Source organism: Falco cherrug, chromosome 8 (genome assembly GCF_023634085.1).
Source record: "Falco cherrug isolate bFalChe1 chromosome 8, bFalChe1.pri, whole genome shotgun sequence".
NCBI classification, from domain to species: domain Eukaryota; kingdom Metazoa; phylum Chordata; class Aves; order Falconiformes; family Falconidae; genus Falco; species Falco cherrug.
In genome coordinates, this window is record NC_073704.1 from 27,478,826 (window position 1) to 27,505,776 (window position 26,951).

Sequence of the window (26,951 nt, forward strand, 5' to 3'; positions counted from 1 at the left end):
GACCTCCTGTTGCTGTCCTCTTCAGGATCTGAGAAGAATAGCTTTGAAATGTGGACTAGGATCAGTCTGGCTTAAATTACACCTGAAATGCTTGTCTTAACTTTTTAAAGTCTTTCATTAGCAAGGGATCTCCATGCAATCTATTGTGATGATGTAAATTCTTCACTACCAGCATATTTTTTGGGGATGTTATGAGACTTCAACACCCCAATGTGACCAGAAAATTATATTTTTAGGTGTTTGGGTTTTTTTTCCTTTTCAGGTTGGGTTTTAGAATATGGCTAAGCATGCACATCTCACATACTTCAATTAGAGGAACACCTGTGAAAATCAAATTTAATGTGTCTTGAGCTGAGCACTCAAAATTTGTCATCTCATCTCTGTACTACTTTCACTGTTGCTAGCTGGAGGTGCCAGGGATAAATTTGTTAACTCTGTGACATGCTGAACAAACACTCCTCTTTACAGCTGGATGGATGTGACATTGGACATGGCTTTTCTAGGTCATTCAGGAAGTCTCTAACAAAATGCTGTATTGAACCCTGATTGCCCAGTGATGGAGGCAACGTCCTGTCTTTGCAGGATCTATTGAACCTTGTTAGCAAGTAAGAAGCAAACAAGAACTGCTCTGCGCCAAGTGTGACATTGCTTTTCCCATCTTCCAGTGATCTGAGGGTCTTGCTGATTGCTCAGCCACAGGAATAATTTCCTCAGTTTAAAATGAAGCGTTAATATGTTTGGAGTTTCTTCCTCTCCACCCCCATCCTCCTTTGTCCAATTCTTTCAAAGAAAGACTTAATTGTGCCAGGCTTGCATGAGGAAAGCCAGGCTGCCCCCAAAACCAGCTGAAAGGCAGGCATGGAGGGCAGGAGGATGTGCCCTGCTCCCAGAGAATGTCAGGAAGGAAGCAGGGCTCTCACTGCCACTCTTGCTTTTCTCCCCAAGCCTGAGTGCAAAACCCAAATTACTCCATGAGCATAAATCTACTTTGTTAAACAAGTCACAGTTCATTTGAGCAGAGAAGAAACCAGGCTTAATAAGATAAAAAAGCTTATGAAACTTCCTTTGTAAGTCAGGTGGCTTTGTGCTTTCTATCAGACTTGGACACTGTTTTCTTCTGCCCCTCTTCAGAGTACAACGTCTCCCGTGGAAGAACAGGCAGCAGCCTGAGATCAAAGGTTTATTTGTTCTGTTGCTAGTTGACCCATTGGCACATGCCAATTTGTTGCAATTCAAAATTAGTCACAGTATTTACTGGCTCTGTGCCCAGTTGGTAGTTGGAGATTATGCAGAGCTGGCAGACAAAGCAGAAGTCAGAGGCGTCGTTTACGAGGGGTGGAGAGGTCAGGAGATGGAGTGATTTAGGAGTATTGGGCTCGTATCAGTAAGATGTAACCACAGCCCCTTCTCCAGTACAGGGGGCAGTAAGATGTGGACCTGCAGGGCTCAGCTTCTCTGGCTGTGGGCTTAATGACTCCCTCTTCAGGGCTGGACCACCCTACCTTCAGATGTTTCTAACGCAGATTTAGCTCCTGTTTGGGATCCACAAGCTGCATTCATTTTTTGCCTTCCTACTTATCACTTATGTTCTATACACTGGTTGTTGGCCTGGGTGACCCATATTCTGTGAAAAGCAGAGTTTTATTAGGTTACTGGTTCACATAATGGGTCTATATGGGGTTTGCTGAGAATATTTGGGGTTTTAGGGCTTTTGTTGTGGCACTTAAATTTCAGAAGAGAGTAAGGGAAGGTGTTGAGCGATAACTGTGGATGCATTAAGCAACTGGCCTGTATTTCTCATATTACAAAGCATAAATGTGAGTCTGTTACAGTTGCTTTTTAGAGCAAAGCAGAACTGCTACTTGTCTGATACTGCTTCTTGATGCTAGCTGCTGCTGCACTGCTGACAAGTATTTGTCCTTGATGGTGACTGCTGTTCTATGTCAGTTTGGTGGTCACAGGACTGATCTCAATTTCCTTAACATCCGGTGCTCAAAGCAGAGCACTAGAGAGAGACACTAAGCTAAGCAGTGTGTGAGGTTTGCCTTTCCAGGAATGCTTCCTCCAGTACACCTGGAAAAAAAAAAGAAGGTAAACTGCAGCCAGATACGGTGCTTCCTTTTGAGTCCTACAAAGCTGTGGTATTTAGGTAATGCCCACTCACCCTGTGAATCTTATGGTCTTGCCTCTGAGAAAAATCTGCAGCTTGGATTTCCTTAAGTAAACATTCCATTTTGCTGGGAAAAGTTGCTGTTTTTTAAAGGCTGTTTCATGCCTTTACTTCTGACCATTGCTAGCAGAATGGCGGGTCTCTGGTACAGAGGATTTCTGGATTTTTCTGTTACTTCTGTGTTATCTCACTTCTTAAAGTATAGCAATTCAAAGCTGACTGCAGATGGTTCTGCCTGCAACAGCAGATTACAAATACATCAATGACATGAGAGGAATGTGGTAATTTACTTGTTTGTTAATAGCATCTTGCCTCATAGGATCTTAAAGTGCTTTTAAAACTTCAGTCAAACTCTAAATCTCCTTGTTCCTTGCTGCTTTAATTCAAATACAGGGAAAACTGAGGCTCCTTGAGTAGAATTTGGCTGTGTCTGGAGATGCTGCAGTAGCTGGTCACTTGCTTGTGGTCCTAGTTCATAATAAACACAGAGCACCTGAATATCTAGCTAATTGTTGAAAGAGACTTGCTTTCTGAGCGACACTGGAAAATGATGTCCAGTGCCTGAGGCCAAAAAACATTGGCTAGGATCATACCCTCACCCTGCCATGGTGAGTCCATAGCAAGCCAAGACTGGAACCCACAGCAGTGCTGGAGGTCCCTCTGAAATCCATCCCACAAAGTGTTTTGTGGGATTCATACAAAGTATTACCCGCTTCACCCTTGCTTGCACTATCTTGAAATGGTCCCTATCTTTACGCAGAGCCAGGACGTCTCAGGTCAAGGGCAGTCCAAGGATCCTAGCCATGGTTGCTTCTTAATCTTTTAAATGCCATATCCATGCCTGGTGTGGTTTGCCTCCAGACAGCAGCTGACAGATCACACCATCTCTGATCCGCCTGAGATTTGGGAGCTGCAGCAAGGTCCTGACTCCTACCCTGGTAAATCTGCTCCATTAATAGCTATCAAAGAGCCTGAAGTTTCCATCCGAACTTTATCTGGCTTTGCAGTGAGCTGGGGGATTAAAGACCATTGCAAGGGAAGGGAGGGAGCAGCCATGGCTCACTCGGAATAGCCTGACCTATGACGGCACATACCAGCCTGGGGAGGGGAGTTGTCCTGTGAGCTCATGGGTTATTAGCAGTGAGCACAGACGTGCCTGCAGTCAGCAGCACACCCAGGGCCATCTGCTCCGTCCCTGGCTGGTTTAGGGGGTCCAGAGGGATGTGGTAGCACAACATGCCTGTACAGGTCTTTGATGGAGAGCTGGGAGCCGGCTCGAGGGCCAGCCTTGTGGAGCCGTCGTTTTATGCTGCTCAAGTGGTTTAGGGTTTGACCTCTGGGCTGTTTGTGTGGGGCAGATGTGTTTTGGAGTGAAAGCTGTATGAGAAGTTGTCCCCTGCCCTGCTGCAGCCAAGGGCTGTTGTCTCTCCACTGTCATAGCAAGTAATAAAGGGATCAGAGAGGGCTGTGTGGCTGGGACTCGCCTACAGGGCCAGCAGGTGTGGGGCACGTGCCTTCACCTACCACATTGGGGAACAGTATAGGAAGCAAGAGCAGGTTTTTTTAATGTAGCCAAGGATTCACTTCTCACAGCCTCTGTCTTGTAACTGGTTTTGTTTTCCTTGCCTTGTTCCACTGCTGGCATCCTCAAATCCTCTGTTTCGCGCACCCCATGTCACCACTGTGGAAAAATGTAGGGTTTCTTCCTGCACCCTCCCCCCCCATTCAGAGCTGCTCCTCAGCTCAGCATCACTATTGCAGCAGGAGTTTTTTCCTGAGAGATAGGCTGAGAGCTGGAGCCCCTTCCAGTGCCCAGCATTTTGCAGGACTTGTACAGAGCACCTCAGTAAGTGAATGTTCCCAGCTGGCCGGATGATCCCAGATTCAGAGTTCATGTGCCTCAAGGAGCAGTGGAACTGCAGATTAAGTTCTTGGACATGTGGCAGCCACGCACCTGCTTCCCACAATGAGCAGTCTGTGGGTGCTGCTCAGTGTTTTACACCAGGAAGCACTGTGACTACTGAGGCTGTTCTAAACCTTTGACCCTGGCGACATATTCTGGATTCTTCAGAGTTAAATGGTCTCCTTCCCTCCCCTCCAGGCTTGAAAGCATCAAGTCTCCTGACTAGCCATAAAAAGCTCCTTTATATCCCCAATTATTCTATTAATCTGCACACTGGGAACATCATTCTGTTTTGGAATCTGCAGCTTGTGTACTTTATTGTTATTGGTGATGGGTGCTACTGGTGTGATGGCTCTTTGGGCATCTAGGAAGTTACCCAGCAGGTGGGAAAACCATGCTCCATGAATCTGGTAGCCTAGGGGAGTACAGCTGAACACCAGGACTTTGAGCAGTGTCCTTCTGGGAGAGGTTCACCATACCACCTGATGAGAAAGATGAGACCATACTGAATCCCCCTCTCCGGCTGGTGTGGCAGAGGGATGTGTAGCCCCAGCAGCAGTGTTGCTGTGGCATGTGCTCCCCTTCACTGCGGCAGATGAGCAAAGGAGGCACCAGTGGCTGGCATACAGGACTCTGCCTGTCCGAACATTATTGCTGCTTCTGCTCTCCTGCAAGCTGTTACGTACCAAAGGTTTGAGAGGAAGAAGGGACTATTTGTGCTATATCCTGCTGTGTAGACAGGTTTACCCAGCATGTTAAGTGCTTGTAGCTGCGGTGTTTGTTGCTGTTGTGTCACTTGAGTTGCAGAAAGTTGTGCTTCTAACTCTGGAGGTTTTTGGTTCCGTCCTTGGTCACAAAGAAGGCATTCTTCATCTGTATGTGTCCTTTCCCCTCCTTTTGCTGACACTTGAATACCTCGGCGATTCCTGGAGATGAAGAGAGGCTGTTGGAACAGAGGGATGTTGAAAACCAGTGATTCCCTCCTAGGCATTCAATCCTAGCCTAAATAAGGGGACTTACTAGCCGGGTGCTGAATGACTGCACTGATATCATGTCTAGTGCCGGAGTCAGTTATTGTGGTCGGGGTGAGCTGGGAATATCTGTGTTTGTGTGGGAGAGGGGAACTGAGAGTATCCAAATAGACATAACACAAATGTCCTCCACCTTGGCAGTGTAAAGGATAAGTGGGCCAGTAGGTGCATTGGGAGTTGGACTAGATGAGCGTTGTAGGTGACTTCCAACGGAAAATACTCTGTTCTGCATTATGTTGCATGGACCTTTTCAATGCTATTTTGGGGACCAGACATGATAGTCTGATCCCTGCCCTACAGGGGAAAAGTCCTCTTTACATCCTCTGGGAAGGTCTGTGGGAAGCAGAGGAAGCTGGTTTGGGTGGCTGTTCCGGCTAACCCGCAATCTTTCAGAGTGGCTGGTGTGGGGACGCTTAATAGTGGCCTTCCTCTAGACCTGATGGCAGCAGCATGCACCTGCTTTTCCATCTTGGCCATCTTCCCCCCAGGAGGGGCTGACCAGGATGGCTGACATCTGTGGCTAAAGGACTGCTGTGCTCAGAAGAGCATGAGAGACTTCAGCTTTCCAGTGCTTTCTGCCTCTTGGGCAGTCATACCCTTGCCAGCTAGAGCTGCCTTGCTTCTCAGGGGGCTCCCTCAGCATCCTTTCTAGCTCACCTCGTGTTCCCCAGAACTTTCTCTGACTGAGGACCGGGTGGGCTTTCCTCTGTTTTATTGGACCTGCAAGATGAGGCTTTTTTTGGCATGGTCAGGTTTTCTTTTTGATTAACAAAAGATGTTGTAATTGAGCTTAACCAGCTACAGTTTACACTGTTCTATCCATGCTGGAGTTGCTTGGGGCCTGACAAGTAACTGCTGCCCTCCTCCACAGCTGCAGTTTGCCCACCCTTCTTGTGAGGGACCTGCCTTCCCACCCAGGAGATGAAATGCTGCTTTGTTCAGAGCCTGGGAGTGATCCATTTAGCTGCATGGTCATTAAGAGAGAAGGGTGATAAGGGAAGTAGTCTGATAAGGATTCCCCGCCCCCCCACCCCCCCCCCCCACCCCCCCCCCCCACCCCCTCCAGGCTGTGCGGAGCTGTGCTGTGCAGGGAGGTGGTGAGAGGAACAGGACTGGCTGCTGACACTCTCAGATGTGACGCTTAGACTGAGTGTCACATAGATTCATGGTGTAAGGTCCTCAACTGCTGTCAACAGCCAGCTTCTGCCCAGCATGTGCATAGTCAGAAAAGGTGAAAGGAAGGTGGGACTCCAGCTGCTCTACCTTCTCCCTCTAAGAAGGTCTTTGCATGGCCTTCTGTGTTTGAGGACACTAGCTATTCTGGGAGCAAAACCCCTCACCCTGTCTAGACCAGAGACTACTGTTAAATCGGGATAAGCGTAACTCGGGCATATTAGGGATGTGGTTTGTTTCTTGCTGGCCCAGGAGATAAACAACTAGGTTGCTACTGCCTTGTCTGCAAGAAGCATTAGACCAGTGAAGGACAAACCTCAGTCATGCTCTTTGGTACAGTAAAGCGTAAGAGGTATGAGTTCATCCTGATTTGTCCTTAAGTCCTTTTTCAAATTACGAGTGTGTGGAGAAATATGCCAGATATTCTGATCGCAAGAACAAGGGAGAATTTTCAACTCTCCTTTCAGCCTCATGGGCAAGAACTTGAAAAAGTTTCTCTCTCTGCTTTGCTGCATCTGTGTTTGAAGTCTCCAATTTCTTTTCTTCTTTTTTCTGCAGGTCCTTCAGAAGCTTGGGAAAGCAGATGAAACAAAAGATGAGCAGTTTGAGCAGTGCGTGCAGAACTTCAACAAACAGCTGGTAAGATAACTGACGATACATAATTAATTACACCCTGGGTTTCAGTATTAGCTTCCAGTCATCTGCTACAGTATGCAATTGAAGCCCGTTAAATTAAATGATGCTGTAGGCCTGTTGAAGTGACCCACAACTTGTTCACTTATGAGAAATTACGCTGCGTCTTCCAGTGTCCCTGTCATGGAGTCGGTGAGAGTGTATGCTGGAAAATAATACTTGTTCTCGACCCAAGTTTAGGAAAAAGAATGGCTCAACCAGACACTTTCTTTAGTTAGCAGCTGCTTCGTAATGTAGTTTTTCCTGCTGGGCTGGAAGCAGAGATAGAGCAACATTGTGTCTCTGAAAGAATAGATAGGATGGGAAACGGGTTAGAAATCAAAAATAAAATGGAAAAAAGGCAGTTTCCGTTTCCTAAGCGCAGTGGAGGGCAAAAGACAGAGAAGGCAAATGGTGATAAGAGAACATCTGGCTAAGATCTAAATCTGATGTCCTCCCCATCCTTGCACAATCACGGTGTCAGGCCTCAGTCATTAGTATTCCTTGCGTCTGCTTCATCCCTGTATTTTTAGCGCACAAAAATATTTTAACAGTGTAGCAATTTTTCCCCACCCTCCTACTTAGACAGCACTAGGTTTATGTTTTGAATTGGGTGTGTGGTGGGTTTATTTTTGTTGGTGATTGTTTTTATTGTTTGTTTGTGTTTTTTTAGACCTGGAGCTTTCAGCCACCCAGGGGAGGGGAAAACATCAGTTGCCTCAGGGGATTTGCACCCCGGTGCTTGGTGTTGGGGGAAGTCTCGCTAGTTTTGTGGCAGGGAATGCATGCCACGCTCAAGTAGTGCTGAAGAGATCTTTTACCCACTTTGTGCCCTGACATATTTAGGAAGTTTTTCTGGAGCTGTTAGCGGCAGCTGCATTGTGGCTGTTAAGACTCAGCAGATGCGGGTATGTGTTGCAAAACCAGCTGAGAAGGGATTCGCTACAGCTGAATATAATGAAAATCTTTCAGTCTGACTTTGACTTATGTCTCACTGGAGCTGACTGCAGATTCCTGGAGACTAACACTCATTCTTTTGGCAGCAATAGTAGCTGTTACTCTAGAAGTTCATGCAACATCTCTATAGCACGTCCACCAATGATACTGTCTTGTACAAAGGAATACAGTTTGGCTGCTTTCTGACAATGTGATGTTACCAGATGTGATTTTTCTGTATCATTTTTAAGTATCAGCAGTCAGGGAATAACCTTTTTAAAGGAGAAATACTGAAAAACTGAAATCTAGACTTCTTGGTCTGGTTGTCTGGGATGGCTTTTCAATTTCCAAAGCCACAAGTTCCAGTGGTGCACCAAGAAGCCTGTTAAAGAAGCACTGCCTCTGTACCCCTAAAACTGAATTTCTTTTCCTGTGTTGCAGGGGCAGGCCATGAACTAAATTCTCCAAGTAATTTGTCAAAGGAGCTGGAGGCTGCTCTGCATTGGTTGCTTGGGGGCTGTTGGTTTTGCTTTGGCCCTCAGTGTCTGTATTACTAAAATAAATGCAAGAAATGGCTGTTTTACCAGGGTTAACCATTTATGTTATTTAGGGTTAATAACATAATATGTTATTTAGGGTTAGCCATAAATATGAGTTAGCTGGATTGTTAGGGTATCCAGGGCTGAGGAGTTGTTGTGCCAAGCAGACTAGGGAAAAAATGTCAGCTATAGGTGCGTATACATATACTTATAAATATATGTAAGTGTGTATATATATGTGTGATATCTGCGTGTATGATAGCTATGTATGAGATTTCTGTGGCCTTTCCTTAAAAAATTTGCTCCAGTGGGAAATGTAAGTCTGGAGGAAAGCTGATCTTTTGCTGCAGGCTTGTGACAGAACAGTTCTCCTGTGGAACTGGCTGGGCTGTGACCAGGCAGCAGCCTTGTTTGCTGCTTGATCAGAGGTTCCTCTGGCTCTTAAAGACTCTGTTGGGCAGCTTTGACACACGTGTCAGCTGCGTGTGGGCTGTCAGTGAGTGGAGAGCAAGTCTAAAACTCACTTATTTTCAGCCATGGCATCTTGTGGTTCTTTCAGACGGTGGTTGAGTGGGCATAAGGGAAAGCGTTGCACTTGCCAGCTCTCTGCCCATTCAGGTTCATTTACGAGCACTACTGAGGTCTCTGAATGGTAGGAGCTTTTTATCTCAAACAGATGGATTTGCTGTGTGACAAATGAGCTGGATGCAGCCATGCTTCTGCAGGGCTACAGGGCTCACCTGTGTCCCTTGAAGGTTGAACAAGCAGCACAACTGGACCTCAGACTCCCTCATGACAGATTATCTTTGGTAATTAACCTCCCAAAAAGTTCATTTGAAGGCTCCCCGCTCCTTCCCTTTCCTGGTGTCGCTTGTGTTCAGGCACCAGCACAAGGGTCTTGTCTTCGAAATTGTCCTCACAGACCAGGGAGCAAGAGGTCTGCTGCAAAGGTGCAACACAGCCCCTGCCTGAGGCATGCCAGGCTTTGGCATCTCTTCCCCTGCATCTGAAATACTCACTGGTGAGACAGAGAGTGGTAGGCTGGTGGCAGCCTTTACACCTGGCACAACGTTGTGTTTCTGCCTGGCAGAGTGGCTGGGTTTTGAATACCCTTCATGAGCTGTCACTCATGTGGAAGTTCTGGGTTGGTTTAAAGTGTTTCACACCAAACACATGAGAGGCAAGCTGCTGCTGGCACAGGCTGCATCCTTCTCTGCCCGTACCCCATGGTGTTCAGCACAGCCTCAGCCTGCAGGGCAGGCAGCGTGGACTTAATCTTTGCTCTTGTGGTGTCGGTTTGGCTGTGGACCATTACAGTCAGTAGCTCAGAGAGAGACTTCCTTTCTAGACAAGAACCCTTCATGCCCAGCAGTTCCCATTGCAGCCCAACGTAGCAAAACAAGTTGAACAGCTTGCCTGGTACCCTGGGGTGAGAGCTTCTCACCAGTTCATGGTTTGTGTCTTAATAGCTCTGAAGTTTTTCTGAGTAGGGGGCTTACCTGGAGCTGATGTTTCAGTTCTGGCCCCCTCAACCTGCTAATTCCACAGTCTGCTCTTCCAGCCTTATATTAATCTAATATGGAGCAGGACATTACCTGCCCCTCTCAGGTGCAGAACATCCTTCCTGATATTAAAAATCCTTCCCATCAGAACTCCAAAACCAGGGAGGTTATGTAAAGAAGGGATTGCAGTCTAATATTAGGATAAAATAATTTTTCTTGTAGACTGGGGGGAAAAAATGTTTTGGGAAACCTGTTTGCTACCAAGAAACGGCTCTATGGAAAGTCACATACTTAGCTAGGGCTCGGTGAAAGGTATTGTAAATAACAACCCCCCAACAAAACAAGAAAGTACAAAAAAAGATACAAAAGCACTCTTGTGTTTTTCTGTCACAGAACTATAAGTAATAGGTGGTTCTTTAGGTCTTCTGAAGGAGAGCTCTTCCACCCTCCCAAGCACAGCACATCTATTTTTAAAGGTGCATCTTCCTGTGCATAGTGTCCTTCGTATTACCCCTGCTTATGTTATAGGCTCACAGGGTTGAATTACACTGTGATTGCAAGTATGGCAATATCTGTTCAAACAAGATGACGCTTGTGTGTTTGAGTAGAACAACTTATTGTGGTCACTTCTATATTAGGACACAGTGCCATTGTCCCTGTGCAAAGGTTTTCATTCAGTTTGTTAGTGCAGGGATGAGAAATGCATGTGGGCTTCAGAACTGGCACTGATCTTTCATTTTTGTCCTAGTTTTACTTTCCTTCTGTGGAGGTTTTTTTTTTTTGTGTGTGTATATATATATACACACACACACACAATTTCTTCTTTATGTTCTTGCAATTTAAAAATTACTGTGTTATTAGGGTTTTTTTTTTAACATCTTTAGATTCAACCATACCTCTATAACTTCCCTCTGCACACCCTTAAACTCTTCAATAACTGGGAAGTGGATTAATTTTCCAGATTCCAGTTTAACTCTCTTCCTTACCTTTTTTACCTTTGAGTTCAGGAAGCATGTCTTAAATGTGCACTCAAGGGTGTTGAAAGCTTCTGTTTTGTATAGTGTTTGACAGCGTCTGACTGCATTGTGAGAGGTGTTTATACAGAATTGTGGCTGTGCTTGACAGCTTGCTGTAGCCTGCTTGAAGAAAGCAGGTGCTGCAGGCACAGAGAGAAGGCAGTTGCCAGAGTTTCTTGGGAAAGCATTAATGCTTAAAATAATAAAAAGAAATGCTTGTAGCAAGTGAGGGAGCTGCTTCACTAGTGGACAAGAAATAAAGCAATGGAAATGGCAAAGAAGGACTTGGATGGGAAGCCTAGGTGCCCAGGGGAGCTGAGGAAATGGGATTCATGGCAAAACTGTGCACATGGGCCTGTCTTTGAAAATCTTTCTGCCTGGAGATCTTGCAGGCTGTAAAGTCGATTCACTCTCCCTGGCAGGCTCGGTACTTTTAAGAGACTTGGGTAGTCCCATAGTCGTAGAGATCAGCTGTAACTCTGACTTTAAACATCAGAAAGATGTGACTGAGAGAGACCACTCCAGCTGCAGGATGCAGCGCTTCACGTCGGCTGACCACACGTTGCAGAGGGAGAGGTGTTGAGGTTGATTGTGCATTGCTGCAGTTGCACGCTTCAGTACTCAGGCCCTGACTTGCAGGTTTTTCAGGTGGTCTATCTAAAAGTCTTGTTTTGATGTTTAATTGCAATGCTGGTGTAGCTTTGAGGATACTTTTGTCCCCATGACTTTGGGACTGCATATCAAGACTTGAAGGGTTCATGTGTCCGGGTTGTCATGGGCTGCTTTGGCAGGACTCAGGCAAGTATAGGCACAATTTAATAGGTGGTTTCTGATTTTTAGGTGCTATAAATTTCAGAGTTACCATTCTAGATATAGCAGTGCCCCAGTGTGTGGTGGGGCAGGTTCTGCAGAGGACCTTCCCTGCTGATTAGTTTCTGATAACCTGGAAGTTGTGTTCAAATTTATTGTTTTTAGGAATGACTACAGCTGCAGAGTGACAATGTATTCATCGGAGGGATTTTGCATGGTATTGTCTTCTGTACCATTTTCTCTTGTGTTCTGACATCTCATCTTGCCTGTTCCAATCTGTGATTTCTAGCACAGACCAATTCTAGGCAGACAGCACTGCTTTCCTCTAAGACTTTCTTGCTTTCTGCATTGGGCATGAGCAAAGATATGTTACATCTTGACTGAACTGCTGCTTTTCAGCTCTGCCTCCCTGATGGTCCTCTGTGTGTGTGTGCGCGCTCTTTGATTACTCTTGTACCTCTTCCCTGGTGGTTTTTGATTGCGCTGTTAGGAAAGTCTGATCTGCCCAGGTTTCCACATTCACCTTAAGTCAACAAAAAGCTCTACATTTGTTTGCTCTGTGTTTTAAGAACTCCTAGGACTTTTGCAGCTGATGTGGTCATTATTTCTTCCCTCTTGTACTCGCTTTGGATCAGTTCCCAATGTTTCTCCAGACTAGGAGTCTGCTTTTCTTTTATAAAAGTAGCCAGCTCTTTCCCTTGTTTCCTTTGTTGATGGCAGGAAAAGAACAAGTGTGAACTTATCCAGAACTTTTGAGGCAAGGGAAACAAATTGGGCCATAGTATTGGAAGCAGATGTATTTCTCCACAAAGCTGTGCTAGCGCTGCCACTTCAACAGCTGGGCAGATTTAGCCTCTGCTTAGAGAGCGCAGCTGCACTGAAAGCACAAAGGATCACAGCGTGAGCCCAGTTGGGGAAAGAGGTGCTGGGGAGGGCTGATGGGAAGCATCTGCTTTTGAAGCTAGTAGCTCTGAGACAGCTGTCAGAGATGTCCTGCGAGCTCCTTGTCTCTGGAGTTGTCTTCAGCTGTCAAAATTCATTATGCTGGCCCCCCACCCCCAATGGGACTCAAACTGGGAAAGAGGAGGAGGAATTGCAGCAGGCTGTGAGGAAGGTGTGAGGTGTAGTTGTTGCTTTCCTGTGTTCTTGTTTTACAGCTAATTTGGGGGGTAGTGAGGATCCAGTGAGATTCTACAGAGTAAGAGAAACCCTCTTATAACAGAGGTCTTTGTCTCTCAACTTCTTTCTGTACTTGCATACTCCAGAGGTTATCTGCACAGACACCCTCAACGTTAGCTCCTTCCCTTGCTTTGATATGCTTTGCGATGGTGCTGGTCAGCTTCTCAAGCCTTGCTTTTCTCTTAATTTCATTTTTGTTTGTATAATGTCACTGCCTGGGTTTGGGAGTATTTCCCTGTCAGCTTCGCTCCACTGTCGATGATATATGGTATGGTAGAGGGGAGGTGTGCCTGAGTATGCTTATTCTAGTGCAGGAGACCGGTCATTTGGGGAGTGCATGTATGTGTGAATGTCTGGACCAACCTTGCTGTAAAAATCTCCACAACCCTTTCTAATCTAGGTTTTTGTATTGTGCTCAGCTGGGTCATATGAAGGCTCAAATTGGCAAGATTCCACCCATCTTCTGGTTTTAAGTCTTTGTTTCCTAGTGAGTGAGATCTGCTGCTGTCAGGCCACCTCCACGGTGAAACTAAAGAAAAAGATGACTAACTCTGTATTTGCAAGCCATGTTTGGGCAGGTCAGAGGTCCTTTGTACCTGCTTTGCACTGGGGTTTTGGTTTGCAGTGTAGCAGGAGAAACTGGTGAGTTAAACCAGTACAAAATAAAGCAATTGCTTCTATCTTCTATATCCTACAGACTCCCTTTAGTTACACTTGTTGCATAGACCCACTTGCCCATGGTTTATAAACTAACTGTTGCCCTTAAGATCCTCTCTAGCTGGGTCTGGGGTATCTGGTCTCTGGGAAGAGCAGATCAGTTTTACCCACATGGAGTTACTTGGTACTTTGGTGGTATTGTTGGCCAAACATGCCTGCAGGTGTCTGGCTGTGGGCTTACCAAGTCAGGGCTGTGTGGTCTCCCTGTTAATATTTGTTTCATGTGGCCATAGGTCTGGTGTGTAGCTCATCTGCAGGACCCTTTTTCTTTATTTAGAAATGCTTGATGACTCCTTCTTACATTCTCTTTATATGAGAGAATAACTGATGGTCTTCTCCCTGTGTTCACAGTCTGAAGGCACAAGGCTACAGAAGGACCTCCGAACTTACTTGGCTTCTGTAAAAGGTAAGGTCTGCATGAGCAGGGGATCGTTTCCCATGCTGTGAGGTTTCTGCAGCCATCCCCTTCCTGTGTTTCTGCAGGTGTAAGTTGTAGGAAAGGTCGGCCTCGTCTGGGTGGGTGATCTTTTGGAATCCTTCAGGTCCAGCTGGGACGGAAAGGGGTTGTGCTTGTATGCCAAATGAGTGGTACTGTTTTAGCATGTAGGCTCTTGCATGTTCTGCTAGGAGAGGATGAACACAAAGGGTTTGATGCGACTGCATCCTTGGTTCCTTTCTCCCTCTGGTGACCTTGGTGATCTCTGTTATCAAGGGTCAGGCATTCTGTAAGGAGCAACTTAGCATTTGTTATAACCCTTCTGTGTCTCCATTCCTCAGGATGAGAGTTAAACTATGAGGGACACACTATTTCATTCTTTCTGACATGGTTCTCTCTTCTTTCCTAGCCATGCATGAGGCCTCCAAGAAGCTGACGGAGTGTTTGCAGGAAGTTTATGAGCCGGATTGGCCTGGGAGAGATGACACAAATAAAATAGCAGAGGTAAGACTGTCCAGAATGTGGGGTCACCAGACTTGGTCTGTCGGTGGAAATGAGCTTTGGAAGCTGTGTCAGTGCACCACATTTCTTTAGGCATATGACTTTACAGAATAATTGGAAAGACAAACTCAGCATTGGGAAGAAGGGAAAGCTGACAGGATGTGTCCTGCATTTTTGTCTGTGTGGGATATGGTCCCCAGATGCTTGACTGCTACACAGAGCCCATATGCTTATGCCCACAACAGATTTGTTCCCCCAACAGTGGCTAAACAAGGGTGGAAGATGCCAAAAGAGAGTTAGTAGGGTCAACTGGATGTATTGCTTATGCTCTGTGCAAGAGAAAGGGCAAGCTAAATCTATGGCCAAAGCATGGTCAGAGCAGCCGCTGTGTAGCTGCAACAACTTCACAGCGGTACCACCAGCTGCCTTATTTTAATTGCCAACTTGTTTTGCTGAGCCATGTGTCACCCCAGCCTGCTTTTCTTCTCATCCCTGGGTGAGGTAATACCTGCCCAACTTGCCCAGATGTTTTCTGTGGAGCTTAGGGCACAGCCTGTCTTTTGACAGCTGGGATGCCCCATGGCATGTGTGTGTGGTGGGTCCAGCTGGATGCAGGCACCCTCTGCTCTCTTGCTCAGCTGTTCTGCTGAGCAGCAGCTGTGGCAGTTCAGTACTGTGGATCCATCCACCGTGAGGCTGCAGGACTGGGCTTATCTGCAGCTGTTGGTGGTGTTGGAGCAGTGGGGAAAGGGAGAGCAGGATTTTTCCTTCCCCTGCTTTCCCCTGCAGAAAATCTCACCTGAAATAACATCTGCATCTTACCCAGGAAATACTGACTTCAAAGCAGATAAATAATAATAAAAAAAATCTGAACATTTCCAGGTCAGTTCCTTCATTAACATGGAAACTTTCCATTAGGAAGTAATGTTGCAGTAAGTAATGGAATTGTAGATCAGCTGGTTGGGCTTCGTATTCTCTGTTGGCCTTGTTTCTTCCTGAGCCACTGTGGTGTGTCCTGGGAGACTGTCCCTCCAGAGGGTTTGAGCCAGAGGTGTCAAAGGGAGCATGAATCCCAAGAACTAACTGTAGCTGCTCTGAGGGTCTGCAGGAATATTTTCAGCCCTCCACCTCCCCCTTTTAATGCCTTTGTATTTTTCTCAATAAAAGACAAGTAGGAGAAAAGTGTTATTCCTGGGGGGGGGGGGAGGAATTCCCACATAAAACGGGAATTTGTCCCGAATATTTTAGCCAAAATTGTTTGCTCAAGTGGAAAAACAGGAGAGGGGGTAATTTCCACTTAATGCAAGGTGTTGATGGGAAGTTACTGTGCCTGAGATAAGATCAAGGATAAAATGTGCACAGGTTAGAGTGCAAGCCTTGGATGTGACCTCCATCAGGCTGTGGTGTGAGAGCTGAAGACTGCTGGAATAGCTTTCTGCTATTGTTCATTATCCTCCAGAAAGCTGTGATGTAAAGGAAAAGCAGAAAATGGTGCCAAGTAGCGTCAGGTGTCCCATTTTTGTGGCTGCTGGGAGAAGAAGGTAAAGCCAGCCTGATGTTCATCTTCCCTTCCACTGTATGGACTTGAGCACTGCAGGGGAAAGGACAGGCCTTCAAAGGAAGGTCCATGAAGGGTGCTGGAGAGGTCACCTGAATTAACAGCATCAGACTTCTCTGTTTCTGGCATGACAGAAATTAGTTTTCAACTAATTTCTCTGCTCCTTAGTTTTTCCAAATAAATTACTATTTTTTTTTTTAAGAGCTCTGGGGGACTGAAACTGTTTTCTGGAGCACTCATGGAGGAAAAAAAGAAACGTAGGGCTCTGTTCTTAATAGTGCATTACTTTTGTTTTTCAGAACAATGATCTCCTCTGGACGGATTTCCATCAGAAGCTGGTGGATCAGGCACTTCTGACCATGGATACATACCTTGGCCAATTTCCAGATATTAAAGTAAGATTATTTTAAAACCTTTTGATCTAGAGAGTCACAGCAGATGAAACCTCATAAGAATCAGCTTTGTGTATCCTCATCTTCTTTAGGGGGATGTGTGTGCTGTGCTGTGCTGCTTGCAAGCTCTCCTTTCTGAGCAGCCAAGATCTTTGCAGCTCTGTTGTGTGAAATGTTACGTTCTCCATTTGGGCTTAAAACGAGAGTGAAGAATCCAGTGGAAAGATGCTGAAGGGAAAGCATAAGTGTGAAAGAGGAGGATCCTTAAAATTCCCTATTGTATCGGAGTGCGGGAGGGCAGTGTCAGCAATAACTCAAACTCTCTTGTCTTTTTGGTGCTCTGTTTTTTTAACTTCCTTGTAAGCACAAAGCATTGAGGAAACAGTTAGTGGCAAATGTGCTTTGTAAGTAGAGGTTGGTGTGAAAGGCGGATTTCTGTGTGTTCCCTGAAGTCCTGTTGTGTATTTAACCAGCTTTTTACAGGGAATGGGGGGTGGGGTGGGGACGGGGGATGCTGGATAGGTGTCTTTTTGGGAGAGATTGTATCTGAGGGCCTGTGAGCTTCCCTTCCCCCACAGTGCTCTCCTCTCTATTAGTTCTGAGAAGGTTATGCAGGAAATGTCTTCACCATATGGAAGCACTAGTAATGATATCACCATATGGGAAGTATCAGCTTGGCTGCTTCCCAGTGAAAACAACCCTTTCCCACCACATGTCTCTTAAAACGTTTGTCAATATTTGTTGCTTCAGGAGGATCGTGCTGTATCAGAGGGGGGCAGGTCACAGGCTTGTAAAATGAGCCCTGAACAGCAATGGCCTTGCCTCCTGGGCTTCTTGTTTTTGCTTCATTTTTCCATCCTTTTCTGTCCCTGGAAGTCTGAAGTAGGGAAGTACAAAGAGGCTTGCTACTGCTTTCCAGCCATTCGAGGCTGTAGAGCTGGTAGCTCGCTGTGGTGTGATGCCATGCGCCTCAACTAGCAGTGCAGAGGCTCATGTCCTGGTTCCCAAGCTGAAGGCTTAATTTTGGGCTTGCTGCAGACACAGACTTCTGCACTGCTTCCAGCCAAATCGCATTTTACCAGCCTTGTTGGCTGTGCGCTGGGTCACCTCAGGGTGTTACTGGTTTCCATGCTGAGTATCTTTGGGGTTTCTTAACTCTGCTGGGGTTCTGCTGAGGTTTTGTGGTGACGTTTTAAAAGGAGTACAAGACCGGGACCACACAAATTCCACCAAAACTCAAGGTGTTAGGCACTGAGCTCCCATGGATCCTTTTTGGCTTCTGAATGGGCCACTGAGGTGTTTATTACTAATGTTCCTTTCTCAGTCTTCAGATGATGCTCTAGAAAATGGGAAGCCAAAGCAATTTAATGCAGAATTTAAGTAACATTTTGAAGAGATCTCTACTTGCCTTTGCTTCCCTTCCTATAATGAGTGAGAATTTGGCATTCTGTTGGTTCCTACGATAAAATATGGTTATATTTCACAAGACTTGGCTATTTTTTAAAAAAATTCACTTTCACTGGTATGAATTTAAATAGTTTGTTATGTTTTTACTGGTAATTCAGTTGGATGGATCATCCTTCTTACCCCAAAGCAACGAGAAGTGCTCAAATCAAGTATGTTTTCTTCAACTGGTAGAAACTCCTTGGACTGCTATTGTTGAAGGTTGCTACAGTTGTAAAGAAGTGTAGCTTCACATAACGAATTACAGTTCTTGAGGTTGGCAGGCAAAAAAACCCAATGTCTTACGTAATTTACAGAATATTTGAGTTGTTTTTTGTGGTTGTGGTAATAGTTTTCTGTGTGGTTTTTTTCTTTTCTGTAAAAACGCTTTTTCTGATATTCCTGGAACTCTGGCATTACTGTGATAATGAAAGATGATTTATGGAGAGAAGATGGTTTTAATTTAGTTGTGTCAAGACCTGCTTTTTGTTAACAACCCAGAAGTTCAGATGTGTGATGAGTTAGATCACGCATTCATTATTTTTTGTTAAATTCTGACATATTCTGAATCCTTCATTTGAGGGCCTGGAAAAATTCCCTTGAATTTTTTGGACTTGCAACAGGATCCATGGCAGGAATGTGAAAACATAGCATTCCTTTAGTGAGGAACTTTTATTAGTTAAAAGAGTGAGTGAATGTTAAATGTTGGGTGGGGAGGGGTGAACAAAGCCCTTTCTATCTTTTCTAACTTGAAAAACGGGAATGCAAGAAGTACTTTATCCTTTCTTTGCAGGTCAGTATCAGGTCAGTCCTTCTTGGAGTAGGAGTCTTGCATAATCTTGTAATATTTCTGAGAGTTTTTGGTTGACGTTGCAGAGTACGCAATGAGAGCACAGGTCTCTGCAGTAAGCCTAGAGGAGATAAATCATAACCAAGGTTCTGAATAGCTGTGGAATTGGTGATTTCATGCCTTGCATTGAAACTAGTGCCCTGTTCGTACTAGGGTTTAAAACCAAATATCAGTAAAAGGGGGGGGGGGGGGAGGGAATATGTTGTGTTCTGGCATTTTTTTGTTTGGTGGTGTTTGTTGGGTTTTTTTTTGGTTTTTTTGGTTTTTTTTTAAAGGAGGCTTAAATTAAGATGGATTTGTTGCAAAGCTGTAAACTCTGTTGGAGTTCAGGTTTTGCCTTCAGATAGCAGTGGGTAGCTGCAGCTATCCTGGAGTCATACAAGGAAGCTACCCTGCAGCCTCCCAGGACCAGGCTAAGTCCCATTACTGCCATCACAGGCAGCCCTGTGGCCAGTGGACTGTGGGGGAAGGAAAGCTCACAGGACATCACTCAAACCCAGGACCCTGCAGACAGATGAGGACTCCAGGAGGACTGGGACGCAGTGTATCTGTACCTTGCAGCACTTCCATGCACTCTAGTAGAAATGTGAGAGTGGGGCGTAGAAGACGAAGCAGCTAAAAAGGGCAGGAGTGACCTTGTTGGTGAGATGGGATGACGTGGAATCAAAGTCCCTGGAAGAGGGCAGGAAATCTTGAAGTGGCTGTTTGCCATGTCAGAGGGGGGCAAAACTCCAGCTATCTCTACCAGTCTGACCTAGGGGAAGAATTCTGTCTCTTAAATCCCAGATTTGGTCATGTGTTTTATCTCTGTGTGTGTGTAAAATGCATTAATTAGCATCTCAGAGATCGTCATGCTGCTGGAAGCCCCCTCCGACATCCTGTTTCTGTGCCTGGCTGGCAGCATGATGTCTGGGAGGTGCCTTCTAGTGATCTCGACTGTGGGGTGGCTCAGCTTCTTCATGGTTCTTGTCTTGGAGTGACCTGAGTGCTTTGAAATCAGTTTGGGTGTGCGTGTGGCTGAGATCCTGCAGATGCACTGTGACTCAGAGCTGCACCAGTGTTTGCTGAGTGCAGAGGAGTGTGTGTGGGAGACACGCGAACTGCTCCCAGCTGGTCTGGCAGAAGGGTCAGCCCTGAGTGCAGCTGTGCAGCTTATCTGCAGGAGCCTAAGGGGAGGAGACCGCACGTCCCTGCCAAGAGCAGTGGAGGGGGGGAATTTGCTTTTGCAAGTAAATTCCAATGCTGATTCTTTGTCTTGCACCTTCAATTTTCCTGGGGGCTGTGGTTGGTTAGAAACCCTCCGAGCTCCTTGCCGTGCCTTTTCACTCCAGTTCTCCAGCCTATCTCTAGACCGCTGATCACTGATGCTGGACCAGGCTCTCTGAGCTGGGGGGTGGGTCAGGCTGGGAAGACTTGTGCTCCAACCCGGATAGTTTGGGGTGTTTGTAGAGAGTGTGGGAGGCGAGGGTCTAAGGGGGACAGATCGTTCTTAAAACAGGGCAGCCCAAAGGGCCTGAGCCTTGCTGAGGTGAAACTCTGCTGGGGGAACAAGTCTGACACACCTCAGATGAAGGGTAATGGAGGATCAGGCCACAGGCATGACTGTCTGTCCCGGATTCTCACTCATGGACTTATCAGGCTCCATTCCTGAACACAAGTCTGGTACACAGTTGGCTTCCTCCGTATGTTTGTTATGGCTTCAGTGTGTCTTGCCTAATAGTGACACAGTACTACAGGTTTTCCCTCACACTTCTTTTGCTTAATATCTAGTTACAATGGACCACTGCCTGTGGCTGCAGTCGCTTCTGTCTGGACCTCCTGTTGCAGGGTCTAAAATGCTGTCCTAAGCATATCCTGAGCACATGGATGAGTGCTTTTGCTGTGCTGGCAACAGTAATGCCTTCTTTTGTTGAACTTTCCACATGAACTAGTGCTGTGAGCTGGTTAGAGTCTGGCTGCAGCCCTCAGGAAGCCCTGGAAATGATGGAGCAGGTGTCCATAGGATGTGGGCACATGGGGAGGCATAGGAAGCACTGGAGCTACGGTTCTGAAAACATTAATGTCATCCAGAAGTGAGGTCTGCTCTTGGTTGGATCCCTTTGCTTTCCCTGGCAATGTTTGCTCTGCTCCTGAGAAGCTCTCTCTAGAACGGTTGGTTGTCACAGGTGGCTCCCGGGGCTACCTCTCTGGGCAGCCTGTGTGGAGTATCCAGTGAGTGTCCTTGTGTGGACAGAGAATGAGGGGCTCTGGAATTTGGGTGAAGAGGTTTTGGTTTGTTTGTTTGTTTTTTCTGTGAGTCTTTGCAGTTTTGGCTGCTGTGGAAGATTGTCACAACTCCTTTTCTCTATCTTTCTTAGTCTCGTATAGCGAAGCGAGGAAGGAAGCTTGTGGATTATGACAGCGCCAGGCACCACTTTGAAGCCCTGCAGACTGCAAAGAAGAAGGATGAAACCAAAATTGCAAAGGTAAAGCGAGTAGAAGGACGTGCAGCCATCCTTTCATTTTAGGAGGTCTGCATTTGCCTACTGAGCAGTTCTTAAGTGTACCTGTACCTCTTCACTGGCTGTGTTTTCATAGAATCATTTCAGCTGGAAAGGACCTGTAAGACCATCGAGGTGTTGTGAACTGGTGAGGTTTTGCTAGGTCTTTCCTTCTCATCTGTTTAGTTCTCCTAGAAGGCAGGATGGTCCGTGTTGCGTTGGTTCAGACCCGCTATCATCACTGCATCCGTAGGTGGCCAAGACCTAGGCATGCATTTCCTCAGATGCTGCAGGACCAGTAGCCCGCATCAGAAAAACCCATGTGCCTCTGGGGGAAGCAAAACCTTGCAATGACCCAGGAAAGTTTTCCAGTTTGTCTCCTTGGGGCTCTGTCTCCTCACCTTAAAGCAGTGGCGAGAGTAAGGGTTTGAGTGTTGCTTGAGGTTGATTGTGTTTGTGAAGTCCTGGTATTCTAGGACAGAGACCCATAGGAGTGTGAGTTAAAATTAATCAGTGGAAATGCACCCTATGCACACTTGATGACTGTGTTGTCTATTGGTCACAATCACTGGATAATAAATATAGCCAAAAGCAGAAAACCAAGACTTTTCTCTTGTCAGGATGTGGTTGCTTTCATGCCTGTGAACAGCCTGATCCAGGGTTAACAGCAGAGCATGCCCAACAAGTGAAGGATTTTATTTTTAATTAAAGTAAGTTTCATTAAATATAAAATTTTAATTTTCTTTTAAATGTAGCTGAAGAAAGGTGATAGTGCAAACTTTGTTCTGGAGGAGGTGCATGGTTTGAATACCTGCCCACAAAATGAGCTGTGGATTACTCCTGTATCCTGAGGGAATCTGAGCCCACAAGCTCCACTCCACAGGACAGGTCTTAACACAACAGGATAGTCCAGGGCTGGAGCGACATCTTTAATTCTCTTGAATGTGGGCCATGGCACAGCAGGACTCTTCAGGCTAGAAGCAGTACAGGGAAGAGTGAGCATGGATCTGTATCTTCTAACCAGGCTGAGAAGGGTTGCCATCCTTTGCTTAGGGTTATTTCTGGTAGGGGGAAATATGGGCTGTGTGAGAGATGCTAGTGTTTCTCCGACATGGAAGAATAAAGGTGCATCTTCCCCCTGAATGAAAGATCTGCATTTAGTGGCCACAGTACTTTTGTTTTTAAGCTGCAGGTCATCAGTCATCTGCTCACCAGGTGCATGCACTGTGATTAACCCTGACAGACAAAAGGGGGAGAGATCAATGGCTCGGGTGTCATTACATCATTTGTGTGGCAAAGCAAGTCTTGGTTCTGTGTGCAAGGCGTGAGGCCCAGCTGGCTGTGCCTTCTGTTCAAAGCAGTACTTCACTGTGTGCGGGGATAAGAGCAGAATTTCCCTGGGGCATGGTATTATTATTGGTGTGTGCCTATGGGATTTCTGCTGCAGTGGAAATAGTTTTTGTAGGAATTAATCTATTCGGGTTGGTACCTGGTGAAGTGTGCCAAAAAGGCTGGCTGCCTTCATCATTGCTGCACTCGCTCGTGTTTTCCCAGATGCTCACACAAGATGTCATTAAGGGGGTTTGTTTGGTGCGCTTTTGTTAAGGTGTGAAGAACAGTGCAGTTTGACGAGTGAAATGTTGAGACTTAGGAGTTGGTGCTCTGTTCCTGATTCAGCCTGTGCAAGTGTCTCTTGGTACTTGATCAGACTCTTCTTAGCCAGGATGTGCACTGGATCAGATCATCAGGCCATAAGCTCTTGCGTGGGATAATACGTGACACAATGCACTGTCCTAATCCTGTAAAGATGGGAGCAGTGAGTCCCTGAAAGTTATGTATGTATGCTCTTCCCAGATGGGGGGGTTCACAGCCCAGCCTGCGATTCCACACATGCAGTCACGCAGCTCTGCAGGGCTGTGGGCAGCAGCCAGGGCTCAGTGAGCACTAGGCTGATGTAGGAAGTCCACCCCTCTGTTCTGTGGCGGTGATTTTGCTCGTGTGACCTTTTGAAGCAGGGCTGTTGCAGTGTAAGGTACTTCAGAATGTGATGACAGGCCCCTAGGAAAGAGAAATAATGTTTGTGACACAGCATACAGATGGGAACTGACTTGATCGATATTTCATGGTATATTAACAGAAAGAGCAATGCAAATACTTTTTGGAGCTATATGGTCTCTTTTTTTTCTTCTCTAATATATGGATGTTCTTTTCCCACCCAGGACTCCTGCCACATATTGCAAAACTCACAACCTGCCATTAAAATAAAGCACTGTGGAATTTCAGCTGTTGCATGCAAATAATTATGATGGTTAATTAATCCTGACCTCTCTTTAAGGAGCTCCCACTTCACAGCCATGACTCGGAGTAGGGTTTTCTGTGTGCTAGGTCACTAACAGCTATATCTGTTGCTCTTTGCAGCTGCCTGGCTGGTCTACAGTATCTCAGCCCACACTGGAGCATTAATTACTGCTAAACTTGGCATGCTTCAAAGGATTCATAACTGATTGGTCCTGGGATGTTTGTTTTTTCTCTCGCCTTGGTGATACTGGTTTGGCCCAGCCTCTAAATACACTGTTGTGATTTTAATTTTTTTATCCTAAAAGATATATGGTTGTGTCTCTTGTTCTCTGTTTATTTTTTTTTCTCTTTTCACTCAAACATGCTCCCTCCCCCCAGCCTGTTTCGCTGCTTGAGAAAGCTGCGCCTCAGTGGTGTCAAGGGAAGCTACAAGCTCACCTCGTTGCGCAAACTAATCTGCTCCGAAATCAGGTGACTGCTGATCTACCTGGCTGTAACCCTGCATGCGCTATTTTGGGCTCTAGATTGTACCATGCGACTAATCTCTAGGCAACGTTCACTCTAGTCCTCTCTGTTAAGTGTGTCCTTGATACTCCTGAGCTACAGTGGACATGTGGAAGTTGCTGACCAATGAACAAATCTGTGCCAGCCCTATTGATTTCTAATCAGGTGTGTTAATGCTGGACTATTGTTTTTTTCCCCTCAAATAAAACGTGGATGAAGAAAGGCTACAGAATAATGCCAAGGCGGAGAGTGATGTAGTGTTGTTCCTCCAATTATTGCTTGCTTTGTCTTCTAAGAGAAGCAGTCAATTCTTATTGTTGCTGTTTCAAAAGGAAAAGGAGGAAACACTGAAAAATTGGCTTCTGCGTTTGTGCTCTTGAGTAAAGCCAAAGCCCAAGAACGCTCAAACCATTGCTTCAGAAGCAATTTCTATGGCTGCCGAGTTAGGTGGTTGCAACATTCTCCTATGGAAAAACTAATTTTCCAAAATAGGCACTGTCCTGCCTCTTGTTGTCTCAGAGAGCCTTTTCCAGATATACGGAGTTTCAGTCTGCACAGAAAAGGTGGGCCCGGACCAGGGAATTTACACCCTGCGTAATATTATTCAGCAGCTCCAGGCTGAGGTCATGGTTGTGTCCTGTGGCAGAACTTGGCTGAACGTTTAGGTTATAGCATCTTGAGGGCTGTGAGACCAGCTTGGAGAAACCGCAGGGACTAAGAATTTCAATCCCACTTGCACAGGAGAAGCGCGGCTTCCTGATGAAATCTCCCTTGGTATTTACCTTGAACCCCTTCAGGGATAAGGGAGCTGACAGAAAATGGTCTGTGAGAGGAAAATGCTTTCAGTGGGCAAGGGGTAGTAAATCATGACCCAGAACAGGAGTGGCCAGAGTACCTGCTCACAGGTTCCTGGTGAGCTCATCTGTTCTCAACCAAATGTTCCTACATTTTTATGTTCCTTGTTGGTGAATGAATTTGAATGAATTGCAGCTGAGAAGCACTAAATCGCTCTCACCTTATAAAGCACCTGGGTTTTTCACAGTCAGTGTGTGACTGCCGATCAGGGAAAAGGCTAGATTACCACATCAGTAAAGCCTGGGGAAAGAACAGCTGTTAGCAGTCCTGCTTAAGATGCATAGTAAAAAGGGAGGAAATATGTACTCCTCCTTGATTGAAGGGAGAAGGACCTTTGGCAGCCTGCCAGGGGCTTTTCCTGTGCGGTGCTGGGAACATTCTGCAGGCTGTGGTTCCGGACTGGTCTGTTTTGCTGGTGGTATTTCTGAAGGGCTGGAAAGCAGGTATGGGAAGTTTGTGGAGCCACAAATAAATAAATATATCAGCCCACGGGCGTTTTTCCTCTTCTCAGCCTGGCTGGGGTGACTGGGAGTAGTACCACTGCCCACAGGTTGCCTAGAGATGCAGTACCTACGGGTGCTCCCTCATCCATTGCATTCGGGTCTTCGGCTGCTGAGAGTCATTCGGTAATTTCACTGTACTGGGTGGCTTCGTCCAAACGCATGTGAGAAGAGGGTATGTAGTCTTCCACCCACTGTGTGTGTGGGTGTTAACCTCCTGCTATGTGGCATTAATATATTCAGTTACCCCAAACATTTCAAATCAAGTCCTCCTGTAAGTTTTTCCTCTTTCAGTCTTGAACTAAGTAATACTATTGCCAACGTTAATTTTTGTTTCCAATTGTGCAAGTATTCATGTGGTGGGTTTTGTTTTTTTTTAATTTTTATTTTGATTGTGGACTAACAAAAATATCTCAGTGAAGATTAGTTTGTATTCTGAACCTGTAGGGTTTCCAGCTTTTCTTCACAAACGCAGCAGGCAGGAAAACAAAAGGCTTCAGTTTTTGTATTTGCATGACTTCAAGACCAAAGGTGTTAATGACAGTTCTAAATCTCATTAAGCTCTTGATAAAAGCAGGAGGGCTGATGACACTGCATTTATTGAGGAGCTTCAGAATATTAAGACTGGGGAAAAAGAAAAAAAAAAAAAAAAAAAGTCTTTCCTCTTACCAGCAGCTGTGTTGCTGTCTCTTCTTGCTTGATAATTTTACAACCCTCAAGCAAAATGGGGTCAGCAAGACCTATTATTTCTACTGTAAAGCCAAGTCCCTCCCTCCAGTGTACAAACTGCTGGCTTTTTAGGCCTTTAGCAGAGGCTAACAAAAACAATATAGTGGAGGGTTTCTGTAAAGTCTCCTGGGGGGGTTGCTATTGCATGCTGGTTACAAATCTTAGTGACTGTGCTTTTTGAAACAAAGGGGAGAATGGCTTAGAACAGCAAATTCTTGCCTTTTTGCTAAGCTCCTCTGAAATGCTGAATACAGACTAAAAAGCAACACACTTGGTGCTGCAGTGGTAACAGAACAATATCTCTATCTGTAGGAGAAAGCCAGCAAGTTGAGTCCTGGGCTGTGCTGCCCTTCTGAGAGGCAGGTCTGGCTGGTACCAGTTGGAGCTTGGGCCTAGGCTGAGGCACCCAGCTTTCCTCCTTACCCCCTGCCTCTCGGATATCCAAGCTATTTACTGAACAGTGCTGGAATGCATGATGGTAAGAAACATAATGTGGAATAATCGCCCCCATGTCGCAACTGAACTGGTTGTGCTTGGCACTCTGAATCTTGGCTATGTGGGCGGTCAGGAAAGCGTTTGTGTTGTCCAGCTCCTGCACAAACCTTCCCACCTTCAGGCAGGGAGAGGAGAGGAAGAACTTTCTGAGATCACATTTCATGGAACTGGGTATTATGTCCTTCTGCCTCAGTTCTCCATCAGGCTGGCAAGGATGACAGCTCAAATAGGAAGTGCACAGATACCGTAGCAATGGGGTCTG

At 45.9% G+C, this 26,951-nt stretch overlaps 1 protein-coding gene across 7 annotated transcripts in view; it reads left to right on the forward strand.

Moving 5' to 3' along the window:
- The window catches only part of BIN1 (bridging integrator 1), a 102,157-nt gene that overhangs the window by 36,473 nt on the left and 38,733 nt on the right, over positions 1 to 26,951 (forward strand). For 4 of the 7 annotated variants that reach the window (XM_055718319.1, XM_055718318.1, XM_055718321.1 and 1 more), the window contains exons 2-7: positions 6,836 to 6,916; positions 14,000 to 14,054; positions 14,494 to 14,588; positions 16,443 to 16,538; positions 21,186 to 21,293; positions 23,985 to 24,077. In XM_055718319.1, the coding sequence (XP_055574294.1) occupies positions 6,836 to 6,916; positions 14,000 to 14,054; positions 14,494 to 14,588; positions 16,443 to 16,538; positions 21,186 to 21,293; positions 23,985 to 24,077 (528 nt within the window). The remainder of the gene's footprint in view (positions 1 to 6,835; positions 6,917 to 13,999; positions 14,055 to 14,493; positions 14,589 to 16,442; positions 16,539 to 21,185; positions 21,294 to 23,984; positions 24,078 to 26,951) is intronic. The other 3 variants (XM_055718320.1, XM_055718322.1, XM_055718324.1) reach the window with 1 other exon arrangement.